Raw genomic sequence first — 27195 nt, 5'->3', positions numbered from 1 at the left:
CAAACCAAATCCTGCTTGCCTTAGTCACACTAGTAGTCCCACTGCTGTAGAGGTCTACTACCTATATGAGGAAGGGAAGCAGGATTAGGTATATAAGCCCAGATCCTCAAAGGTATTTAGGCACCTAACTTGTTGATTTCAATAGGAGCTAGCAGGCTAAATACCTTTGTGGACTTGGGCCATGATTTCTATGTCCACCCTTGGATTTCCAGTTGTGTGGAACACACTAAAAGGTCAATTCTCTCCTGCACCTGAGCACTACTTGATGTAGGAGGTGTCCATCAGGCAGCTGGTTATGGCTCCCTGATTCTCAGGGGCCAGCTGTGACCCCAACATGACTTACGACTGTAGCTGGCTTCGCTGAGTTGCACCACTGCCATAGGAGCCTACCCAATGAAGTTTTTTAATAGCATAGTTCCATTGCACTATGCCCTCTCCTCTCCTTCCTCTCCGATACTTACCCTACTCCGGGGAGGGGAAGTCACAGGTGCAGGGCCTGGATCCAGCGTACTTGTATAAGCAGGAAGTTACCCTCCAAGAGGGGAATTCTCTGCTGGGCATTTACGAACAGATTAGAGCCTGCGTGGACAATGGGGCTGTAATTGTATAGATAATCTGGCCCTAAAGCCCCAGTCCTGCCAACATTCAAGTGCATACTTAATTTTAAGCACTTGAGTAGTCCCACTAAAATTGATGCAGTGGGACTACTCACATGCTTCAAGGTAAAGCACATGCTTAAGTATCTGGGTCTAATATTAAGTTCCTGCTCCACAGACATCAGAGTCTTGCCACTGGTTTTAGCAAAAGCAGGATCTGACCCATAATAACCCTAGAAAGCTGCACAATTGTATACGTGTCTTGTTTTCCCAATTTAAATTTGCATCTTGACCCATACCATAAAGAGCAAATATAATGTTGCAAGTGCCACACAGTGACTGTGATTAACCATAGTTTGTTTTCTTTATTGAAAATCAATTGTCTGCATGCTACCAGCTGTGAAATTATGCAATAAGCCATAATTAAACAATGAAAGAGAGTAAACCAAATTAGTTAGGTGTGATTTGGTGCAGTGAGAAGCACAAGGTGACTTTTTAAGTTTTATCAGCACAAAGCAAGAAAAACAAAATACAACCATGTAACTTATGCTTTAACAAGTCCACTGTGATCATCTGTAGAACACTACCAAAGATCAGCTTGCAGTACAGAATAACAATGCTACTAAATATAGACTACAGTAGCCATCTCAGTTTGCCTTACTCATATGAGGAGCACCTTCAAAGTCAAAGAGACTCCACAAGTGAGTAATGAGTAAGTGCAGCTCTGAATGCATATTTAACTACAGCATGCTACTTTTGTTGCTGGGGAACTGATTCTCAGCGAAGAAAATTTATATCACTGTAACTTTATAGAAACTGTCATTGATAATTAAACCAATGGCAGATATTGGGCCTGTTGCTATTTGTAAGTTGTGCCATATTGTATTTTTTCATAAAGGTATAATTGCACAAATGTACAATACTGTTGCACAACTGCATACCTTTAATACAGATGTGGGCAAACTTTTTGGCCCGAGGGCCACATCTGGGTATGGAAATTGTATGATGGGTCATGAATGCTCACAAAATTGGGGTTAGGGTGCAGGAGGGGGTGAGGAGTCTGGGGTGCGGTCTCTGGGGTTGGGCCATAAATGAGGAGTTCAGGGTGCAGGAGGGGACTCCAGGCTGGGGCAGGGGGGTTGGGGTGCGGGAGAGGGATCAGGGCTCGGGCAGGAGGTTGGGACAGGGGAGGGGGTTAGGGGTGCAACCTCCGGGCGGCGCTTACCTCAAGAAGCTCTTGGAAGCAGCGGCATGTCCTCCCTCCGGCTCCTATGTGGAGATGTGACCAGGCAGCTCCGCATGCTGCCCCTTCTGCAGGCACCGCCCCTGTAGTTCCCATTGGCTGCAGCTCCCAGCCAATGGGAGCTGCAGGGGTAGCACTTGGCAGTACATGGAGCCCCCTGGCTACCTCTAAACTTAGGAGCCGGAGGGTGAACGTGCTGCTGCTTCCAGGAGCCTCGGCACACACGCGCGGAGCAGTCTCCGACCCTGCTCCCCGGCTGCAGCGTGGGAGCAGGGCAAGCCCCAGACACCGCTCCGCAGTGGGAGCTCAACAGCCACATTAAACAGGCTGGAGGATGTGGACCCTGGGTTGCAGTCTGCCCACCTCTGCTTTAAAAGCTCATCTCCTTGGACACTCACAGTTACCTATTTGCAGCAACACTTCAACTACAGCTCATCTATATGGTTTTGTCTGTCAAAAATGGCTTTCAAACTTTATTTTCTACTGGATTTCTCAGCTGTGGAGGTTGTTTTTGCTTTTTCTGGAGGATCTGTGGCTTGTGCTGGTGGTGGTATTATCCGTGGTTTAGCAAACTGGGAAAGTTTAATGTCAGGCATCTCTTCACCATGTTTGTACACACTTACAGTGACATCCACTGTTTCCCCACCGTACTTGTTCTTGACATTGATGCTATATTTGCCTGAGTCCTCTGAGGACACTCCCTTGATTGTAAAGCTGGCAACATTTCCATGCTCCAGTGCAACTAAATAATGTTCATTAAGTTCAAATTTCTTGTCATTCCAAAGCCACACCACTTCAGGATCAGGATTTCCAAATACAGAACAGGTCAGATTCAAAGTCTAAGGAAAAGAAAAGTCATTAGTGAAACAGAAGGTTTATTTGAGATGCTGGTTGTCACCACACTTATTATACATTAGGAGCACGAGAAAAAGACAAAGGAAAGTGTAAGTCTTCTACTCAGCAGAGCCAACAATAGACAACATCAAGAAGGCTGAGGAGTTTAATGCCTATTTTGCATCAGTCTTCAGTAAAAAGGTAAATTGTGACCAGATATTTAACACAATTAATATTAGCAACAAAGGGGAAGGACTGCAAGCCAAAATATTTAGGTACATTAGACCAGGGGTCAGCAACCTTCGGCACATGGCCCATCAGGGTAATCCACTGGCAGGTCGTAAGACATTTTATTTACATTGATTGTCTGCAGCATGGCCCCCTGCAGCTCCCAGTGGCCATGGTTCGCTGTTCCAGGCCAATTGCAGCTGCGGGAAGCAACAGCCAGCCCGTCACTGCAGCCCACGCTGCTTCCTGCAGCTCCCATTGGCTGCGAATGGTGAATCACGGCCACTGGGAGCTGTGGGGGGCCATGCCTGTAGACGGTCAATGTAAACAAAATGTCTCATGGCCCACCAGCAGATTACCCTGATGGGCCGCATGTGAAAGGTTGCCAACCCCTGCATTAGACATATTTCAAGTCAGCAGGGCCAGATGAAATCCACCCTAATGTGTTTAAGGAACTAGCTGAAGCAGTCTTAGAACCTTTAGTGATTATCTTTAGAACTCAGAGGATGGCTGAGGTCCCAGAGCACTAGAGAAGGCAAATATAGTACCTATCTTTAAAAGGGGATGGGGGAAATGTGATGTGGGGAATTATAGACCAGACAGCCTAACTTCAATATCGGGAAAGATATGGAACAAATTATTAAGCAATCAAATTGTAAGCACCTAAAGGATAATAGGGCTACATAATGAATAACCAGAGTAGATTTGTCATGAACAAATCATACAAACCAACCTAGTTTCCTTATTTGACAGAATATTGGTCAACTGGATAGGGAGAAGCTGTAAATGTGATATATCTTGATTTTAGTAAGGCTTTTCACACAGTCCCACATGACACTCTCATAAGCAAACTGGGAAAAGGTGGTCTAAATGAAATCACTATAAGGTGGGTGCATAACTGGTTGAAAGATTGTACTCAGAGAGTAGTTATCAGTGATTCACTGTCAGACTGGGAGGAGAAATCTAGTAGAGTCCTGCAGGGGTCTGTCCTAGGTCTGGTTCAATATTTTCATTAGTGACTCCAAAAATGGAGAGGAGAGTATACAATACTCTCAGATACTTGCAGATAACACCAAGCTGGGAGAGGTTTAAAGCACTTTGAAGGATAAAATTAGAATTCAGAATGACCTTGACAAATTAGAGAATTAGTCTGAATTTAACAAGAACACAGTACTACATTTAGGAAGGAAAAATCAAGTGCCTAACTACAATATGGCAAATATCTAGCTAGGCAGTAATACTGCAGAAAAGGATTTGTGGTTTATAGTGGATCAGAAATGCAATATAGAATCATAGAATCATGGTTGGGAGGGACAGCAAGGATCATCTAGTCTAACTGCCTGCCAAGGTGCAGGATTTGTTGTCTCTAAACTACCCGAGACAGATGGCTCTTCGGCCTCCTTTTGAAAACCTCCAGTGAAGGAGCTTCCACAACCTCCCTAGGCAGTCTGTTCCATTGGTTCAACAAGGTGATGAAGTTGCTAAAAAGGCTAAAGTAATTCTGGATTGTATTAACTGGAGTGTTGTACGTGAGACGAGGGAAGTGATTGTCCCACTACTCATCACTGGTGAGGTCTCACTTGCAGTACTATGTCCAATTCTGGGCATCACACTTTAAGAAAGGTATAGACAATCTGGAGAGAGTATGGAGGAGAGCAACAAAAATAACAGAAGGTTTAGAAAATCTGACTTCTCAGGAAAGGTTAAAAAATTTGGGCATGTTTAGTCTTGAGAAAAGAAGATTGAGGGCAGAGATTGGATAACAGTTTTCAAATTTGTTAAGGGTTGTTACCAAGAGGATGGTAATCAATTATTCTCCATGTCCACTGAAAGTAGGATAAAAAGTAATCAGCTTAATCTGCAGCAAGGGAGATTTAGGTTAGATATTAGGAAAAGCTTTCTAAATATAAGTACAGTGTTAAGTACTGGAACAGGCTTCCAGGGGACGTTGTGGAATCCCATTCACTGGAAGTTTTTTAAGAACAGGTTAGACAAACACCTGTCAGGGATGGCCTAGGTATCCTTGGTCCTACCTCAGTGCAGGGGACTGGGCTAGTTGTCTTTCAAAGTACCTTACAGCCAAAGTACCTTACATTTTTATGATTCTATGGTCTTCTGGGAAGAGGGAGAGAAGGAATCTACAACATATATAAGGATCACACTTGTTTAAGGGTTCCTTTTGAGATTTAACTTTAGCTTCACTAATCAAGCTGTGGCTAATATACATATATTTAGACTTGTGAAGACTGAAAATACAGATACATAATGTATATTTATAACTTTCCTTGTTTTTGACACAACCTTTCCATCATCTTACCAGTGACTGTGATTCAATAATAGCCCCAGGGTAACATTGTCTGAAGATGGTAAGTTGGACTGTCACTGCAGTCTTGCCTGCAGCAGACTCCTGGCAAGCCATTAGTCTAACATGATGTTCAGACAATGATACATTTAAAAACATCCTTGAAGTTTCTACATACGCACCATTGGAAGAGCTGAGCAAACTACTTCAGCTGCAAGCCTCCCAAGATTATTACTGGAGATGTTTAAATTCACAGTGAAAGCCATTAATATTATAGACTCTCCAGTCATCTAGGCTCTGTCTCATGGTTAAATAATAACACTTGAAGGAGAATATGTCTTTATACACAGTATAGTTTACAAGTATAAGACAGAGAAATTTATGTCAGATATATTTATATAATATATATGTCTGCCTATGCACTATATATGTGGTGATGATATCAGTACAATAAATGGAAGACTTATATGAGACATTGTACAGTCATGTGGTTCATTTCAAATCTAATGCACCTTTGACTACCTCCCTTTCATTCTGCCCACAAATCGCACTCTAATGGAGTTATTTCTAACATTTCAGGCTACTGAATTGCTTCAGACATCCACTATTTGACTAAAAAACCCCAGCCTCTTCCACAGATATGCTCCCTGCTCCTCCACCCTGACTTCAGATTCCCAATTACACACACTCAGGACCCAGAAAGGTAATTGTCTGTGTGTGTGTGTGTGTGTGTGTGTGTGTGTGTGTGTGTGTGTGTGTGTGTGTGTGTGTGTGTGTGTGTGTGCGCGCGCACATGTACACAATTAATTGTTTTCTTGAACTCCATTTAAATTATTCAAGACCATAGGATTTATTAAAACAATTCAGAATGTAGGGAGCGGCTTATTAAAATGTGCTCAGAACTGCTGCACATTTAAAAAACAAGTAGTTATGGGTACCACATGCTTCCCATGTCAGAGGACTCCCCAGCTGTAGGCCCAATCTTGTAAACATTAATGCTTGTGAGTAACTTCAATATTGATGGAACTATTCTTATGGATAAAGTTACCCATATGAGTAAAATCAGGCCTTATACGTTTGCAAGTTCAGACCTTATACTTTATTAAAATAAAACAGCAGTTTTTAAAAGTGACTATTTGCTTAAGCAATAATTAAGTAAACTGCAGCATTTGAGAGAGAACATAATGTCTAAATGTCACCACTTTTCCCTCAACACCCATCAATATTGAAGATTTTTTTAATATGTCAATATTGAGAATCAGTCAGAGTGCTGATACCTAGGGTGCATGTATATATCCCTAATTGTCACTCTTGTGTATTTGGGGCTGCTTTGGTTTACTGAACTACAGTGGTCACCTTAAAAACCACTCATATGATAACAGTGTTCAAACAAACTAAAGGTTGTTAAAAAGAGGATGATGATCCATGTCCTTTGAAGGCAGGACAAAAAATAATCATCTTAATCTGCAGCAAAGGAGATTAAGGTTAGATATTAGAATAAATTTTCTAACCATAAGAATAGTTAAGTACTGGAATAGGTTACTAAGGGAGGTTGCAGTATAATATTTTGTCACTAGCCAAATGAAGAATACTGCAGCACACCTTTACTGAGTGCTGGAGACAGTCTACATTCTTTTTACAATAAAGTTGTTGTGGTTGCTAGCATCCATTTTGCTTTTGCCTGTGTGTGATTAACCTGACATGGTGTAAGAAGAAAAACAAAAGAAACTGCAGAATTTCATCAACATGCCAAAGTTTCACGCCCCAGAGAGCTTCGGCTTCGACGGGCCATCAGAGTGGCCTGTTTGGAAAGAGTAGTTTCCATGTTTTTGCATCACAGGTAATCTCAGGGAGGTGCATGTTACTTAGTCTATGCCGTGGGCAGGGAAGCTGAATGTATCTTTAGGACCTTTGCTTTGGAGAGGAAAGCCACAAGAACAGTTATGCTGTGGTCCTGGCTATGTTTGATGAGCAATTTATACCTCCGCATAATGCGGTTTATAACTAAGCGTTTTTCTACCAGTAGGTTCAAAATCCTGGGGAATTTGTGGAACCTTTTATAAGAGACTTGCCTGACAGGACAGAAAACTGTGATTCTGAAGACAAAAAGAAAGAGCATATTAGAGACAGAATACTGATTGGCATTTTCAACAAGGACTGAAGATAAACTGCAAATGAAGAGAGATTTAACCCTTCACACAGAAATAGAAATGGCAAGACAATCGGAGATCATTAAAAATCAAAACAGAGACCAGTGACTGCCAGAAAGAAACCTAGAAGTGACTTACAAACAGGGTCACAACAGGACATATAGCACAGCTGCAAAAAAGCAACTGTAGTAATCCTCAAAGGCAATGTGGGGGAAGCCCCAGGTAAAACATAACACTTTTCAGATTAAATGCACAAGATGTGGGAAAGATCACAGTCCAAGATTGCTCAGATAAAGGAGCCAAATGCCATAAATGCACAAAAATTGGACATTTTGCAGCCTCCCTGCCTCACAAAGGCAGTATGGGAAGTGACCACCGAGAATCAAGAGCCATTTTTTCCTGGGTTTAAGCACGTGTAATGATACATATCCAGCGTGGAGGGTGAAACTGGATATTTGTGGAAAGACTGTTAATTGGAAGCTTACAGCCCAGCGTGAGGTGGTGACCATACCTGCTACAAAAAGCAACCTGGGCATATAAGCAAATTCAAATAAGTTTTTAGTTATATTCAGACAGGATGGCTCATGTATCTAAAGAACACTATAGCCATGGCACAAGACTATTTTATTGTATGAGGACAATTAAGTGAGTCCAATGGACTAATGATTAAAGGTGATCACATTGTCGTCTTTGAGAGGAGAAATTCTAAATCACATCCATGAAGGACATCAAAGACTAAGTAAATGCTGTGAATGAGCCAGTCAGTCAGTGTAGTGGCCTGAAATCAGCAAGGATATGAAGAATGAAGTATTTTCATGCAAACATTGCAGTACTAACAGACCAACACAACGCAAAGCATCTCTAATAATACCTCTACCAGACAGACACCGGAAGAGGCGAGCAGAAGATTTATACCAATTCAGAGGACACCATTACCAAATTGTAGTGGATTACTTTTTTAGATAAATTGAAACAATATATCTAAAAAAGATGCAACATGTAACAGTGTTACCAAGAAATTAAAGAGCACATTCATCCATTGTGCTATTCCAGAACAACTATTGATAGACAATGGGGACCACAATTCACCACAGCTAAAATTTAAGTCATTCCACACAAAATATGATTTTGAACACATCACTAACAGCTCACATTACCCAAAAGCAAATGGAGAATCTGAAAGGGCTGTTCAGACAGCGAAGAAAATATTGAACCAGAAAGATCCATTCCTTGCTCTTCTGATCAATACTGTTAATCATTACTAATGGGATGGCAAGTCAGGACTACTGTTCCAACCCTGGAAAAGAACCCAGCCCCAAAGTGGCCAGACGTAAGAAAAGTAGCCAAATTGGATCAAAAGACAGACAGATCTTATGAACACTGAAATCTATAGCCTGTATCACTCAAATAATTGCCTGATCTGGAACCTGGTAATAATGTTTGTGTCAAAACTGGATGGAGGTATAGGATGGACAACTCCTGCTGTAGTAAAGAAAACAGACTGCTATTGAGACAGATGGCGGACAGTTCAACAGGAACCATCAACATCTTCAGTTTTTTCCAGAGAATGAACAATCAACTGAACAAACTCTACAAACTGCAGATGAAGAACCAAGAGAAGATTCACCTACTCCAAACCTGCCTGAGAGAGCCCTTGCTGTAGCTCATGAAAGCCTATGCTTAAATACATTTGTTTGTCTCTAAGGTGCCACAAGTACTCCTTTTCTTTTTGCGGATACAGACTAACACTGCTGCTACTCTGAAACTTGCAAATAAAAAGACAGCCTATTCACTAAGTTATCTGTTCTGGCCACAAAGTTGAAAAAACAGTGTGATTTAGGGATAATCAACAGATGGACGTGTGTTGAGATGTAAAGTTAGTTTGAAAAAAACAATTGTATAGTTTTAAAAATTGTTAAAATGCAGAAAAGAAAAGAGGTGATGGAAAGTTTTAACTGCATTATGTTTAGTCACTAGGTGGTGGTATGTGAAGAATAGTGCAGCACATCTTTATCGAGAGCTAGAGACAGTACACGTTCTTTTTACAATAAAGCTGTTGTTGCTAGCATCCATCATGCCTCTGTTTCTGTGTTACTAACCTGACACCTGTCGTTGGAGGTTTTTAAAATCAGGCTGTACAAACACCTATCAGGGATGGGCTAAGTTTACTTGGTCCTGCCTCAGCACAGAGGGTTATACTAAATGACCTCTCAAGGTCCCTTCCAGCCATACATTTCTATGATTCCCTATTGTCCCTTTAGAAGTGTGAGTTATCCTATATGCACATATGTATGTGTAGATATCCTCATATTAGGATCATGTTCCATCCTTTTGTTGTAACTGCTTTTTATAACTTGATTGCACTTTCAGCTCTGGCCCCTTTTCTCTCAGTGGTGGAAGGTGTGACCTTGCACGTACGGTGCATGCAAGGTCACGCTGTGTGGAGGATGCTATTTTGAGCCCTGCTACCTCTTTCTTTACAAATTATGCACTGGTGCTTGAGACCGATCTAGAGCCACCAGTTTCATGATGGACAGTCTGAACCCCCACACTCCCGGGCTTTAGTGAGGACTGACTGCCAGATGAGCCTGGCAGGCCTCTCCGGCATCCAGAGCTGGAGGATGGACAAGGCTGGAGACCATGAGATCCATTCCATTCAAAGGAGAGAACTATTGACTTCCCACCATGGACAACAGCCCTGCTCATCAAGTTTCTATAGCACTAAGTAGGTAAGGCCTGTTGGAAAACTTGGGGGCAGTTCTGTTTTTCATACACACACACACACACACACACACACACAAAATCATATAAGACATTACTCACCCTGTATAGTAACTACAGTTTGAGATGTGTGTCCTTATGGATGCTCCATTTCAGGTGCACATGTTCCTCTCAAGCCCTTGATGGGAGACTTTTCTGCTAGCAGTGCCCATTTGGCCCATGCATGCAGCCTATGCCTCCTCATGCCTGACACTGAGGCTATATAGGGATGTACAAGTGAACCACCCTCAGTTCCTTCTCCACTTGAACATCTCCACAGAGAACTGTCCAAAACAGAGGGGAAGGAAGGGTGAGTGGTGGAGCACCCTTAGGGGGACACATCTCGATGTAATGCAGTTACTGAATGAGGTAAGTAACCTCTTCTTCTTTGAGTTGTGTCCCTATGGGTGCTCCACTTTAAGCGACTTCTAAGCAGTTTCCCCAGAGGGAGAAAGGATCTTCAGAACTGAGTCCAGAACTGAGGACAGAACTGCAGTACCTAGTGCTGAATAGGATTTGATGGCATGGATAAAATCATAGTGCTTTGCAAATGTATGTACTGAAGCCAATACAGCGGCCTACATATCTCAGGCACAGGTACATTCTTAAGAAATACTGTGGATGTTGCATGTGACTTGATAGAATATGCTATCACCTTTTCAGGAGGATGAACCCTGCAATCTTATAACAGGTGGCAATACATCCAGATATCCATCTCAATAGTCTCTGAGCAGAAATCATGGATCCTTTGAATCTATCTATGAAGGAAATGAACAGCCTGGATGACCTTCAAAATTGCTTGGTCCTATCCAAGAAGAAAGCCCCTGCCCTTCTAATATCCAGGGTATGAAAACAAGACTCCTGAAGAGAGAGCTTCAGGAGAAACACTGGTATATGAATAGATGGGTTAAGGTGGAACTCCAAGAGAAACTTAGGTAAGAATTTAGGATGTGGGTGTAAAGAAACCATCCAATAAAGTGGGCATTCACCCACAAAAGCTTATGCTCCAGTATGTCTGTTAGTCTATAAGGTGCCACAGGACTCTTTGCCGCTTTTACTTATCCTTAAAGACTACCATAAAGGGGGGAAATCTGCCATCAAGGCACCAATCTTCCCAACTCTATGCAATGACATAATGGCTACTAGAAAGGACGTCTCCATAGATAAAGGGAGTAAAGAACAGGTTGCCATAGGTCCAAATGGATGTTTAATAAAGGTAATTGAGTACTTGGTTGAGGTCCCAAGTCAGAGTGGGGTCTCTAGGCTGGAGGTAGAGATTTCCTAAACCCTTAATAAATCTAGATAATACAGGATGAGCAAATATGGAAAACTCCTCTATAGTCAGATGAAAGGCTGATATTGCAGCCAAATGGACCTTAACTGAGCTAATTGATAACCCTAATATCATCAGATCCAAGAGATAATCCAGGATGACTGAAAGAGGCACAGATCCAGGTGGGAAGTAGCAATGACAGCACCAATGGGAGATTCTTTTTCATTTCTGCAGATAAGCAGTATGGTTTGAATTCTTCCTACCATTCAGTAATACCTGTTGCACTTCATCAGAGCAGGAGGATTCTAGCCCCTTGAATTATTAAGGGACCATGCCTGCAGACAGAGAACCCCTAGCCTGGGGTTAAACATAAGTCCCACATCCTGTGAGAGGAGACAAGGAGTGATCGGTATCTTGAGCTGTGGATGGATGCATAGATGAGATAGGTAAGGGTACCAAGCTTGTCTCGGCTGGGTTGGTACTATAAGGATTACCCTGGTCTTGTCCCATCTAATTTCGTTCATCACATTGAGAGCTTGTCTTCACTACCACATTAAGTCAGCGCCACTGGCATTGATGCAGCAGCAATGGCATAAGTGGTGGTGTGCACAGCACAATGCTGGTGGCAGAACTTCTCCTGCTGACGTAGCTCTTTGAGCGTAGTTTAATTACGTCAATGGGAGACTTCTCCCATCATCATAGAATGACTACACGACAGATCTTACAGCAACGCAGCTGCATCAGTACAGTTGTGCCGCTGTAAGTTCTCTAGTGTAGACATAGAAATAGTTGTAGGTAGTAAGGTTAACAACTAACTAAACTAATTAATATTACCATAAGAAGAATATGAAATAGCTGAGGCATGCTCAAGGTGAGCATGCTAGAGCTCCATCTCAGGCCGAGCAATAGAGAAGAAACCAAGGGTGGTTTGTCCACGCATCCCTATAAGGCCTTTGTCTGCCACAAGGAGGCACAGGGCACATGCCTGGTCCAAATGGGCACTGCTAGCAGAAAAATCTCTGATCCAGGGCTTGAGAGGTGCATGCGCACCTGAAGTAGAGCTCCCACAGGGACACTACTCAAAGAAGAAGAAGAAAAATATCTGTTGGTCATTGATTTCCTCTACAGTGAATGCCAATTAATAGCAACCCTGATATTAACAACATTCAGTTAATAGCAACATTTTGCCAGGAACTGATCCCATCCCATCGACTTTAATGTTAATGGGATAGAGATGTTGGCAACAAGCAGGATGCTTATTAACAACTATGCCAGGGCAGGGCGCAGCCCAGAGAGTGCAGGGAGACGTTCCATTCAGCACCAGTGCCTTCAGTCCCTGTGGAAAGCCTTAGCAGCCCTTCTCTTTACTACTGCTGCCCCGCCCAGCCCACAGCATCAGGACTCCAGAAGACAAGGGGGCTGCAGCACAGAGAGCTGCGGGCTCATGTGGCTTCATTGTACCTCTCCCTGTGCTCTCAAAGCTATACCCTACCCTGGCCTCAAGGGCCCAGGCTATACACATTCCAGTGCTTCCTTTCCTGGCTGCAGTCCTGCAAAACTGCCTGTCACTGATTGGCAACCTTCAGTTAATAGCAACTTCTTGTGGGGAACTGAGAGGTTATTAATAAGTGTCATCCACTGCAATAATAAATTGTAATGTCCTAGCTGTTGTAAGGGTTATCAGTTGTCTGCTACTTTATGAACCCAGCCACAAGCCCACAGGACCCTGGGCCCACTTGACCGTAAGTAGAGGTCACCCAGCCCCTGATATGGAGGAATAAGGGACTTTGCCACCCTTGCAGATCTGGTGTGCTGCTGGGGGGCGCTAAACATAGAACAGCAAACATCCAAGTAAATAATAAAATAAATAATTGAAATTAAATAATGGGTGGAGATTAATAAAAGTTGACAGGGGCATTTACCACAAAACTCCCACTGAAATTAGTGGGAACTTTGTCATTAAATCCCCTGGTCAGCTTTGAAAATCTTAATCATACTAATTAATACATTCTCCATCCAAAAGGCTACACTGCATGGTTCTCTACTTCTCTGAACCACTACCTCCTCCCCGCTAACACAGAAATCCCAACCTACGAACATGACTCAATGACAAAAGTCATCCTTACCTTGCCTTCCATTATAGTCACCACATCAGGCAAACCACCTATCACTTTACCACGATCTAGGAATTAAAAAATAATAATCATACTATGACAAATCATCACAAAGTCTGAAAGAATTTATTACTCATTTAATATGTTAATCTTTATAAATGCTGATATAGTATTAGCAATAAGTTGGTGACTTCAGAACAAAAGGAAATTCTTGGGCAGTTTCAAGCATTTAGGAGTAGTATCTTAAAAATAGGAATTTTTATTAAATGAAATATGAAAATAAATAATACAATCCATAAAGTATTCCTGATGTCATTTATTTTGATATTAAATATTTTATGCTTCCATCAAATTTTTAATGTATAATGTGCCACAGTTTTTTGTACCAAACATACAATTGCCTTGAAGAAGTTGTTAGAGAGGCTCTGACAGCTGAGTATGGAACAATATAAGCTTTTGGAACACAACAAAGCAAGAGCGATTTAGGCTTTTAGCATCCAGGTGATAGCTATCATTATGTTTCAGAGTCAACATCGCATCAACATCGTGATGAAGGAAGTTCACAACTCTTACATTTATTGTTTTAGGCTCTCTAAGACCGCATAGCAGCGGTTCACCCATTCAGTTCTCATTTGGCAGGTTTTCTTTGCAACTACAGAGAATTAGATGCACAACTTTTGAAAAATGACAGTAAATTCTGTGGCTGAATTCTGCAGCAATGTGTTGATTCTGCTGTCATGGAACTATGAAAAACATGGGAACTTGGAATTAGGCCTTTAAATAAAAAAAATCACAAGATTAGAAGTAGATTGTCTCTTAAAATATGTAAAATATACTTACTCTTCTCAGCAAAAGCCACTGCTCTATAGTTGGGGATGGTGGGAAAGAACAGAAATAAATTAATATTTTTCTATATAAATAAGGCACTAACTACAGGATCTAAATAAAAAATGTATGACTTACTTGAGTCGCTGGAATTCTGCATATGCATCATCAAAAGCTGTAATGAAATATTTCAGTACATTATATAAAATGTAATGTAGTTCTTATCTACAAGTAAACATAAACGTTGTCACTCATTCCTATGTTAATGTTCTTTTAAAACCTCTCATAAAATTACAACATATCAAATTAAAACTAAACATATGGGGTCAGCCACGCTGGAAATGGTCTCAACTTTAAGGTATCCAGAAAAGTTGGGTCCACTTACAGCATGGCGGAATTTGGCTGATAGCTTTCCATTTTTATAGTGATTCTTCCACTTACTCCAGTTTATGAAAATGCATCATGTCTTATAAACTACAATATATTCAGCATTCTACCTTGTCCAGATAGATCAAGCATGCGCTTATGGGATTCTTTGCCATCAAAAATTTCAAAGGTGTATTTCCCTTTGTCCTTTTCAGTGGGCTCACATATCTGCAGCCAGGCAACGTCTTCACTACCTCCAATCCTCATCTTTTCACTAGAAGAAACCTTAGACTCCCTTGAAAAATGAACAAAAATAGGTTTGAAAAATCCTTTGATGTACATTCTGCATAAAATATTTGGCTATTAAATTTATAAAGGATAACATAATGCACATAAAATTACAAATAAACTACAACTACTGAGAACAATTTCACAGTGATTCTTTTTTTTCTTCCCAATATGGATATGAAACATTTCTGAACCATTAAAGTTAAGATATCAATTTTGGGGAGCAATGGGAGCTGCGGAGTCGGCACTTGGGCTAGGGGCAGCTCGCAAAGCCCCCTACATCCCTCACCCCCACAATCCTGCTTTAGCCCCACTGCGCTGCTGGACATTTAATGGCCTAAAATCTCTGAAATAGGCTTCAGTAGCCTCCAGGAGATAGAGCCCGATTCCAGGAGACTCCCGGTGAAACCGGGAGGGTTGACAATCCTAGTCCAGGCCCATTTTGATTTTCCCATGTATCTATGAGAAGCAATATCTGTTGGGTTCCATATCTTCTTCTCCTTTTGTGACCAGATGGCTCCCACCTACAGGTATCCATAACTCATACATCCTGTGGTGTCTTTGTGCCTTTGGCCCCTCATCTTTTTTCCTCACTTATTTGTAAAGTTCCATGGCTTTTGGTGATCCCTGTTTGCAGATCAAGAAGCAAAGGTGAAGTGCAAATTCTAAAGCAAAGACTGGATAGGGTGCTTAGGGAATCCAGCCTATGCTTTGGTACACTACTATCAGAGATGGGATGGGACTCTGGGGGATCAAAGATAATACTCTATCATTGAGTCAGATTTCTATTTATTTCTATTTATTTGTTTCTAGAGGTGCCTGGAGCTCAGATGAGTGTATGTTCAGAGAGGTTTTTGGATGTGCATAGTCTTGTGTATCATCGAGAGCAATCACTGGTGGCCTTGAGCCTGTGAGCATCTATTTTTTCTTTGCTATAGTTAAGGTTGCAATATGACTTTCATCTTAACCTCCTCAGAAAAAATCCTCTTTTGGGGGGCTGAATCTCTCCATGCTATCATCCCAAAGCTGAAGGGCTTAGGGAAAAGTACAAAGACTTTTTTTTCAGCTGTGAGTTAGTTATCAGTGCATTTTTTTAAAAAGAAGATATTTTCCACTCAAAAATAACAAAGAAAAGCAAAATAATGTTGTGCGAACAAAGTATTTCAAAAAGAGCTGAACTTCATATATGGCTTGCAAAAACATTCAGTTATACTCTCCTATTGCAACCAGATAGTTATACTACCAATGAACAGGGAAAGGCAGAGAAATATATACTAGGAAACTAAACTACATATCAGAGGCCATGTTGTGCCATTCCTTTTAAGCAAACTTCCCAATTACAATAAATCAATAAGGAGTTCTTAAAAAATATTGATGTAATTATATTGCTCCAGACTATTTCCTAAACTTTCTCTTGTCTCCCATTAGCCAAACTTAATTTAACATAGTTTGTCCTTCCTTCCTTCCTTCTCCTCAATCATATTTGCCCTGGATTAATTTTTAAATTGATAAAGTCAGGATTATCCTCTCTGATTGAATAAATAATTTGTCCAAATGGGATTGATTTGGCCTCATATCTACAAAGAGCTACCTTGATGAGAAAAGGAATTTTTTCAGCACTTTTACCTTTTTGGAAGAGAACTAGCTTTAGCTCACAAGACCAGATAGATATCTGCCTAGAAACGATGTTATGCTCCCCACTGAGCAATGAGCGGATAATTGCATGCTGGCTTTAGGATTTGTATGCAGTGTGGCAAATGATTCAGTGCTGACTGGGAATTTGCATGCTATGCTATGTGCTGGGCTGATGAAAAACAAAGATTGTTTACTCTCCTTCTAAGAATGGATAGCTGGAATTTAATTTAAAATAGAAAGTCAGTATTTTTTCAGTCTTTGATTTAACTCTAAATAATTCTGGTTTATAATAATTCTGTTCATAGCAGGATTGCAATTTCCTTTCTGGCTTTGCTATAGCTACTTTTTTATTTTAAAAGACAAAATTGTGCGCAAAACATATTATGCAATTGGGCACATTTCTAATAAGTGTAGATATATATATATAAGTCTGTTGATGCCTCCACTTTGCCAGTGTTCTGTTTTCTGGACTTCTACCCATATGCATTGGATAAGGGTTTGGCGTAAACTGCCTTGAATCTCAAGTACCTGTAGCATGAGCCAAGGTGAATAAGCAAATAGTTTTTCTGCTTTAAGTCATATGAAAAACACATTTGTTCAAAGGGTGAAACTTATTTGTTACTAAGCTCACCTTATGAATAGTCTTCACAGATGCTCTCCTTGTGCTCCTGGAACCCGATTCAGTACTATTACTCCCATTGTGTGGCTGTGTTTCTTAATGGAAATCAATAGCTTTACATGAGCATAAAACTGGGGTAATATGTTGCTGACTCAGGCCCTTTCTGTCCAATTCAAACTACTTCATTTCCTACACTCTCTTTGGAGAATATCAAGGAAATACTTCGTTTAAAAACACTGTCCTGCAAACCCTCCTTTTCTGTGGATGGAACAATTGACTGGAATTTTGGAGACCTTCTGTTCCTGGCTCTGTGACAGATTTCTTTTGTGACCTTGGGCAAGCCACTTGATATCTCTGTACCTTCGTTTCCCCTCTGTAAAATGGGAATGATAACACTTCCTTCTCTTACAGGAGCATTGGGATGATTAATTGTATGGGAGGTGCTATCTGAATGTCATAAAAAAGATAATAAATAAAAATAAACCCTGCAGACCTTTTTTCAGAGTAGCAGCTGTGTTAGTCTGTATTCACAAAAAGAAAAGGAGTACTTGTGGCACCTTAGAGACTAACAAATTTATTAGAGCATAAGCTTTTGTGAGCTACAGCTCACTTCATCGGATGCATTTGGTGGGAAAAAAAAATAAATTTTTTTCCATCAAATGCATCTGATGAAGTGAGCTGTAGCTCACGAAAGCTTATGCTCTAATAAATTTGTTAGTCTCTAAGGTGCCACAAGTACTCCTTTTCTTCCTGCAGACCTTAGCATCTATTTAAATCTCCCACTGAATTCAGGGTCTGCCCAGCCACTCTCACTTACTTCTGAAACCAATTAGCTTTCATTTCATCTGCATAGTACTTCAGGAAACATTGAAGTCTTATTCCTTCTGGAGTGCAGTGGACCTTCAGTGGAGAAGCAGATTTACCTGCATAAAATAAAACATATTCCGATTAAAGAACACAGTGTATTGTAGTGCAAAAAGTCAAACCAGGCTTTCATAATACTTGCCCTCTCAACACATGGGTTCACCTACAAAAACTACAATTATAATTAGGAAATAGTTCTTATCTCGGGGTCAAGGTCCTCAACTGGTGTAGACTGGCATAGTTTGTTAATTTCAATGGAGCTATGCTAATTTACACCTGCTCAGGATGTGGTCCAGTATCATTCTTTTGTTGCTGTTTATTAAGTTTATTACCAGTATGATTATTTTAAAAGTAATAAACTATTTGTATAAAGATCATTAAATAATATTGATCTGATACTGATTTCACACCTATTTTACACAGATGCAGCTCTGTTGGAACCTTGGACTGACTCCAGAGTTGCATCAGTGTTAGTAGGATCAGAATCAGACCATCTCTATATTGTATAAATGGTCATTTGTTTACCTGAGGCTAATGTGAAGAAAACTATAAATTATAGTCCTAAGACATTTATAGTAATTAAACAATACAAGCCAGGTGGAATAATACTTTGTTCCCCTTTAATAATGTCAATTAGCAAAATCAAATCCCTATTTAGAAACTTAATAATGTGCCCATAATAGGATATGCATTGTGACTCCCAGAGATTTCCCGCTTGCCCCAGCTCTCAGAATTTTAATATCAAAATATTACATGAAAGACAAAGACAGAGACATTTACTTACCAATGATTCTGCTCATTGCCAGGATTATATCATCAAACACTGAGGAGAAGAAAAAAGGGAAACATACCAACAAACAGTAAAAAATTTTCAGAATATAACCTTGCTATGTTTAAAGTGATATGGAAAATCACCACATTAGGGGAAAAAAAGAAATTGTAGTAGTTATGTAGAAACATTTATGTTGGCAATAAATCATTCTATATACTCACATATTTTAACTAACTCTGACACCATTTTACTGAGCAATGTGTGGGAATACACATTAAATTGGAACAGTCCACCACTATCTCAATCATTTTTCATGACATATAAACCCCTCTTTTGCTGCCTGTGATCTAAGCTGGTATTTTGGACCAGATTTTTGGACCAAAACATTTTCACTAGGAGGGTGGTGAAACATTGGAATGCCTTAACTAGGGAGGTGTTGGAATCTCCTTCCTTAGAAGTTTTTAAGGTCAGGCTTGACAAAGCCCTGGCTGGGATGATTTAGTTGGGGATTGGTCCTGCTTGAGCAGGAGGTTGGACTAGATGACCTCCTGAGGTCCCTTCCACTCCTTATATTCTATGATTCTATGATTCTGCCTCCCTTATTAATGCATATTTCCCTCCAAGAGTAGTTGAGGAAATCTACTTGAGGAAGAATGCTTGGCTCAGAGCCTATATGGTTTCTGAGTCCTCTAAAAAAACAGCAAAAGCTTTGAAATTAAATGAAGCACAAGAGTTTCCTGTGTTATCCATTTGCAAGGGAAGATGCTTTGCCATCTTTTGAAGAATTGTTAGTCATGCATTACTTCACTATAAAAAATTGAGCTTTACCTTTTCCTGATATATCAAGAGTAGTCACATCCTGACCTCTGTCATCTGACACTGTTGCCTTATATTCACCTTGATTCTTTTTAGACAACTAGAAATAAAACATGGCACATTTACTGTATAACTGAAATTAGAGCTGGAGATATAAGCAAGTACTAGACCATTTTCTATATCAAGAATCTTATTTTGAATTGTTTCAACAATGACTACCAATGAGAAGAAACTCTAGATTAGGCCTGGTAAGTAAGCTCTTTTTATTGTATTCACATGTGCTAAATCACTAATCCTATACTATAACACAAAGTTAGCTCAATTATCTATCAAAGGTTGCTTCTCTCTGATATTCCATATAAACAAATACATATGGCCTGATTCTGATCTGTGTAAACCAAGAGTAGTTTAGTGAAATCCAAAAGTCAATTAAGTCTAAAAAAGATACTAATAATGGGTGACTTCAACTATTGATGTATAAACTAGTCAAATGGGACACGTCATTGGGATGAAGTTTAGAGACACAATTTCTCTTCAGACAAAATGATTGCTGTTAGGAACATTTTGTTCTAGAGCACGTAAGAGGCCTCAATATTCCTGATTTAGTCCCATTAGCACCCCACATTTGGTTCAAGAAATAACTGTTGTTGAATAACTGTATAACTGTAGTTGAATAATAGCTAAACAATAGTGACCACAGTATAAATAAATTCAATATCCCCAGAGAAGTTACATATTAAAATCTAGTATAGTGACATTATGATTTAGAAAGGGGGATTTTTTTTGTATTTTTTTTTAAATGAGGAAGTTGGTCAAAGTCAAAAGTGGGGAAATCTAAATATTTGGACTTAACATGGAGGCTACATAATAGAATCACAAGTCCTAAACAAAAACAGAAGCAGGAAAACAGGAGGAAAAACAAAGTGTATCTAAATGTCAAGGCACAAGAAGTTATTCAAGCCAAACAGATATCCTTCAGGAAGTATTAACCAGCACAATTGAAGCCAAGAGAAAGCACATAAATTATTGCAGATAAATTGTAAGTTGGAAATTAGAAAAGCTAATGGGGACTTTGAAGGGCAAATAACCAAAGATAAAATAAAGTGACAGGGAATGCTTTACAATCAAAGCAGGAAACCTGCAAGGGATCACTGGGTCTTCTGGACTACTAGGGAGCAGTGGGGGCAATTAAGGAGGATGAGGCCATTACAGAGAAGTGAACATAATCTTTTTACATGAGTCTTCAATGTAATGGATACTGGGGAGATTCCTACCTCAGACCTATTAATTTCAGGCAGTAAAGATGAGACACTGTCAGAGATGAGATGTTTGATCAAATCGATAAATTAAGGAGCAACAAGTCATCAGGATCACATTGTATCACTCATACACGAGTCCTGAAGGAACTGGTTGAGCAGATAATAAAAATGGGCAATCTCTTATTAGCACTAGCTCTTATGCCAGCGAACTAGAGAGTAGCAAATGTACCATCATTCAAAATGGTCCGTAGAAATACTATAGGTTTCAGAGTAGCAGCCGTGTTAGTCTGTATTCGCAAAAAGAAAAGGAGTACCCGTGGCACCTTAGAGACTAACAAATTTATTAGAGCATAAGCTTTCGTGAGCTACAGCTCACTTCCGATGAAGTGAGCTGTAGCTCACGAAAGCTTATGCTCTAATAAATTTGTTAGTCTCTAAGATGCCACGGGTACTCCTTTTCTTTTTTTAGAAATACTATAGTGACACTTGTCTTAGGACTCAACCTGGTAAAATGTTATGCAGAAATTGTCACTGCTAATTGGTAGATTATATCATACCCTTGGAATAGCTAGCTGGCACACTCCTTTCTGTAAATCAGGCAACTCTTTAACCTCAAGCCCAGAACCATCCTTGTACCATTTGAAAAATGTCTCCTTCTTAGTGTTTGCCACCTGCACAACAGAAAAAGCATATATTATTATATGTTGACAGAAGACATCTCCATTTATCTGTATTTGCAATACAAGAGGATACATTTTTCTATTATCTATTGTGTAGATCAGATAAGCAGAGTATGGAACCATTACAATCAAATTGCATTGGGCCAAATCTTGGTCCTAACACATCTGTAGCATACAGATTCTATGGCCTGAGTTCCACGGCCTGTTCTGACTCTGGTTACAGAGCACTACAGAATCCCAATGGGCATTCCAGAGCTGCACCCATTCCACATCAGCACTAACTTCTACTCTCTGCCTAGGAGGCAGAATCTGGTACAATTCTTTCGGGCCAATGTACATTATGTGGCAGAGTCCAATCCCCATCAAGGCCCACTTACATTGCTTTGGCAGGGGTCTTAAAGGGAGCAGGAGCAGTGCCAAAATAATTCCCCCGGGCTGGGTTGACACAGGGGCAACATGTGCAGCCATACATCAACCTGCTAGGGTCATGCTGGAGGAGTAGCCAGGGATGAGAAGGGGCAGTTATGGGTGGAAGGGGAAGTGGCTGGATCATTTTGTGCTCTGGTTGTTCTGGCTTCAAAATTATCCATTGGCAGCTGGAAGGAAGGCTCAGGAGGTTAGAGTGACCTTTTTGAATAAGCAGTGGCCTTTCAGCAGTAACAATGGAGAAAGATTACAGCTGTGGTTTCAGCATTGCTTTATGTTTGAAATATAGCTGTGTATCAGAGAAGCAGTTAAAAGGAGAGTGACTAGAAGCAGAAGTTCAGCACTCTTTAGAGGTGCTGCCAATGTAATTTTGATGTTGTTTTATGTCATTTAGCAGGTCTCTCAATAAAAGATTTGTCACTGAGAGTTTTGCAAGATGCACTGTTTCATCTTGGTTGTATTCACATACTAAATAAAGACACACCAGTGTCATAAAATTAAAGGTAGGTCTAATAAAAGGATGCTGGGTTTCAGCAGATGCACTCTTACCTAACACAGTTAAGCATTCAACCTGGGCACATTTTGGAGAGCTACACTAAGACAGCAAGGAACCCTGAGTTCAGAGCTTAGAAGATAAAATGAAAGAGAAACTGATTTTTCAAATCTATGGTTATAAAATGTACCGCAAGCAAGCTTGTGACTTCTCTTTATTGTGTATTTGTACATCTCTTTCCTGTGCCCCTGAAGGAACAGGACCTACAATTGCAAGCCTAGTTCTTAAAGTTGGTTTTGATTTTTTGTCCTAATTGCACAAGTTGTGGGCAATGATTACTGCAATGAATTTCTTGCAAAGTCAATGGGGCAATGCCAGCTTACCCCAGCTGAGCATTTGGTCCACTGTTTGGAAGTCTTCTTGGCGGCCTGCAAGAGTGGTTTATTCGCTACATAGTGTCTAATTCATGATCTCAGTGAGTGAATGGGATACAAACAATGTGTGAAATGTAGTACATTTTTCTTGCATTTTCTTTATTCTTTTGTTAATCACTGACGATGTGAGTGTTGGTTATTGCTGAGCTACTAATGAGAGAAAGTTATTTACCTTATAGTAACTGGAAGTTCTTTGAGATGGGTGGTCCCTATCTGTATTCCAGTGTGGGTATGCATGCGCTCCATACACCCAGAGCCAGAGAATCATTGGTCTGAATATGCACTCTTGCACACCTTGTGCCTCTGATCAAGGAGATAAAGGATAGGGCAGACTGACCACCTCTTCAGTTCCTTCTCTACCATGAACCAAAATACAACCCGAAGCAGAGGGGAAGGAGGGCAGGAGTGGAATATATACGGGAACCACACATCTCAAAGAACTTACCACACATCTCAAAGAACTTTTAATTGCTATAAAGTAAGTACTTTCTCTTCTTCTTTGCATGCTGGTCCCAATGTGTATTCCACTATGGGTGAATAACAAGCAGCACTCAAGTAGGAGGAGGGTGTGAGGATGAAGGTGGCACAGCCAAATGAAGGACCACCATTCCAAAAGATGCATCAGCAGAGTCCTGTACCCTGGCACAATATCTCACAAACGTGTGGCTAAAACTCCATGTAACTGCTTTGCAGCTATCAAGTAGAGGCACTTTTTGAAGTGATGCCATTGATGTGCACTCTTGCGGAATGAGCCCTTATCCCAAGAGAAGGGGGGAAATCAGTCAGCTGATAGCAGAGCAAAATACAGCCCAAGATTCAGTTTGAGAGAATACAGTCTAACCCCAAACTCTTTTTGCTGTGATGACAGATAGTCTAGGAGACTTTCTGATTGTTTTTGTTCTCTGCAGGTAAAAAGCCAAGGCTGACTGAACATCAAGGGAATGGAGCCTCCTTTCTTCTGAATATGCATGAGGTTCTGGAATTTACTGGTGCAGGTGAAATGCAAACTACTTTGGGGGGTGGAATTTAATGAAACTTTGTCCCTATGGAATATAGTAAAGGAGGATTTGCCATAAGGACTCCAAGCTCACCAATCCTCCTGGCTGAGGTGATCGCTACCAGGAATGCAACTTAATGGAAAGGAGAGACATGGAGCCAGAACCTACTGGTTCAAAGGGAGGCTTAGCAAGGACCTGGCTTTTTTTATTGGCAGAAGGTTTTGATTAGACCTTTCTGGAATCTGCATTCAGTGGCTGTGCAAAGATCAAGATACCCTGTGAAGGTGGATGGTATGCATTGATTGCTGCCAAGTGGACTCATAAGGAGTTGATGGACAAACCTGCTGTCTTTAAGAAAAGTATATAGAGAAAAATAAGAGGCATATAGGCAGCTTCTGGAGGTATATTTCATGCACCCAGATAGAAAAATGTCTCCAGTTGGCTAGGTAACATTTTCTAGTGGAATCCTTTCTACTATTAGAAAAGATGTTCGGTACCGTTTTAGAGCATGATCATTTTGAGGACAATGCCCATCCAAAAACCAAGCCCTGAAATGAAGCGGACGGTGATTGGGAAGCTTGACTTTGCTGTTTCACTGCATCAGGAGACAGGAAAATGTCAGAAATATGATCGGTGCCCATGCAAGGGAGGCTCAGAAACCGAAATTGTCTGCGCCAGTTGGGGGCAAGGAGAACAACTCATGTTCTGTCCTGCTGAATTATTTGTAAGACTCAACATAGGAGTGGTAGTGGAAGGAAGGTATCATATCAGTGATCTGACCATGAAAGAAGTAGAGCATAACTTCTGGAGCAGTATATGCCACACTTCCTGTTCATTTTGGGAGGCAAACAGGTCTCTGGTGGGGGTCCCCCACTAAGTAAAAATACTATTCATCACAGAGTCTTGTAGCTCCAACTTGTGGTCAACAGCAAAATGTTTGCTGAGAGAGAGTAAACTAGGTTCCCTGAGAGATAGACTGCCAATAGGGTGATCCAATTGTGTGATGTCTGACATTATGAAGGCCTGGTGACTTTAAATGAATGGATGAAAGGCTTCTCAAGCCCTTTGAACTGCTTGCAATTCCAGAATATTGGTGTACATCTTGGACTTTTGAGATGTCCAGGTGCTCTGTGCTGTACAGTGTTCATGTGGGCTCCCCAACCCAACAGGGAGGCACCTGTAATGATCATCCTATGTGGTGAGGAGGCAAGGAAGGAAACGCCCACACATACCCAGTGCAGATTTTTCCACCATAGCAGGGATATTATTTTGGTGGAAACAGTAACTTTGGTGCTCCTGGACTGCAGATTTGGTAAGTACACTGTTTGAGGGCAGGCTTGCAGGCAACCAAGGTGGAACTTGGCAAAAAGCATGACCTAAGTGCATGAAGCCATATGATCCAGGAGAGAAAGAGAGACAAATCTTGACAAGTACTAAAGAGTTTCTTATGCCCTGGTCTATGAGATTGTTCATTGCCTGAAACCTGTCCATAGGCAGGTAAGCCCTTGCTGTGATTGTATTTAAGGACATTCCAATAAAGTCTAAAGTCTGTGTTAGGGTGAGGATGGACTTTTTGGAGTTTGCATGGACCCCTAAAGAGAAGAGAAGTTGCAGCATTGGCAAAGTCAACTCACAGGCTCTTTGCATGTCCTGGCAACAAGAAGCCAGATGTTGAGACAGGAGAAAAACGTGAAACCATGGCATCTGATATAGACTGCTACTACAGAGAACACCTTGGTAAAGACCCTGGGGGAAGCAAAAGGGAGTACTCTGTAATGAAAGTAGTTGGTGCACACCATGAATCTGAGAAACCACCCAAGAGCGGGGTGGATGTCCATGTGAATATAGGCGCCATTCATATCAAGAGCTGAAAACCACGTCTTTCTCCAGGGATGGAATTATAGATGCCAATATGACCATTTGAAACTTTAGTCTGAGAATACAACTGTTGAGATGGCAAGAATCAAGAACAGGTCTCCAACTGCTCTTCTTTTGAGTACTAGGAAGAACATTGAGTGAAAACCCCACATTTGGTACTCGAAAGGAACCCGCTCTATTGCTCCTTGCTGTAAGAGGGATTCTACTTCTTGTTTAAGAATCTTCTTGTGAGAGTAGACCCCAAAAGGGGGTGGGAAAGGAGATATTGGAGGTGGTACAGATGTAAACTGTATTGTATAGCCAGAATGCATGACATTCAGAACCTATTTATCCATTGTTATTTCACTCCAGGTATTGAAAAATAGTGCTAGACAAACCCAAACAAGTGCATGGGGATCAGCGGGTGTTGAACTTAGTGGTTTGCAGCTCTTAATCTCCCATCAAAAATAACACTTAGCTGAGGGTTGGGATTGGGATGAAGAATCTGCTGTGGAAGATGTGGGGCTTTTGAACCTTGTGTCTCTTTTGGGGTTCATAAGGTCTCTGGTGGTAGAATTGAGTCATTGGTCTAGGCTTGTATGATTGCCTATGAATTTTTCTGTTGGGGGCAGGAGTATATATACCCAGGTAGTGAAAGGTGTCTCTGGAATTCTTCAGGGTGTGCAAAGACACATCTCTCTTCTGGCTAAACAGATGAGTCTCATCGAGGGGCAAGTCTTCAGTTGGTGTTCTCAACCTCTCTGGAAACACTGAAGCATGAAACCATGATTCCCTGCACTACGTTATAAAGGCAGAAGCCATCACCCTTGGAGATGTATCAGTTCTATCTACCACTGATGGAAAAGTAGCCCTGGCAACCTTCTTGTCTTCTTCTATGAGAGCCTAGAAATTAACTCCGTCCTTCTGGTGATTACCCTATTGTAAAGGTTTAAAAGTGAGTGTAGTGTATTCGATGGCACCAGCTTCACCGAGTGTATATAGAGGGCATAGCTCAGAGTGTGACTTGGGTGGGAGAAGGTGTGACTGGATCATGGCACACTTCAGCTATCTCTGGCTAGAAGAAGTTTCCTTAGGGTGCTGTGCTAGCAAATATATGTTAGAGACAGGCATGTAGCTGCTCTAATTTGTACCAGAGGGCAGTTCAGCTCCAGAACTGGGAGAATTAGAATGGCGGTTTAGAGCCAGTTTTGCCTCCCCACACAGTTATGCTGGGCATGAGCTGAAAATAAAGTCCTATGTGTGTTCACAGATAATTTGTAAACAGAAAAAAAAGCTACTATATGTGTAAGATAAATTACTCATAATGAATTATTCAATCAACTCTAATTAGAAACCCAAAACC

General features: G+C 40.9%; 1 protein-coding gene across 1 annotated transcript in view; it reads right to left on the bottom strand.

Annotated features, from left to right (window-relative positions):
• Window positions 1–498: 498 nt before the first annotated feature.
• MYOM2 (myomesin 2) overlaps window positions 499–27195 on the bottom strand; it is a 114295-nt gene continuing 87598 nt past the window's right edge. The window contains exons 30-38 of the mRNA XM_043510349.1: window positions 21502–21615; window positions 19698–19785; window positions 18882–18920; window positions 18051–18156; window positions 14823–14986; window positions 14464–14500; window positions 14341–14363; window positions 13513–13568; window positions 499–2678 (exon numbers count right to left, since the gene is read on the bottom strand). Coding sequence (XP_043366284.1) covers window positions 2313–2678; window positions 13513–13568; window positions 14341–14363; window positions 14464–14500; window positions 14823–14986; window positions 18051–18156; window positions 18882–18920; window positions 19698–19785; window positions 21502–21615 — 993 coding nt within the window. The 3' untranslated portion in view covers window positions 499–2312. The remainder of the gene's footprint in view (window positions 2679–13512; window positions 13569–14340; window positions 14364–14463; window positions 14501–14822; window positions 14987–18050; window positions 18157–18881; window positions 18921–19697; window positions 19786–21501; window positions 21616–27195) is intronic.

This window comes from Dermochelys coriacea, chromosome 3, assembly GCF_009764565.3.
Source record: "Dermochelys coriacea isolate rDerCor1 chromosome 3, rDerCor1.pri.v4, whole genome shotgun sequence".
NCBI lineage: Eukaryota > Metazoa > Chordata > Testudines > Dermochelyidae > Dermochelys > Dermochelys coriacea.
The sequence above is the reverse complement of the archived record's forward strand: the minus strand, read 5'-3'. Positions and strand labels throughout refer to the sequence as shown.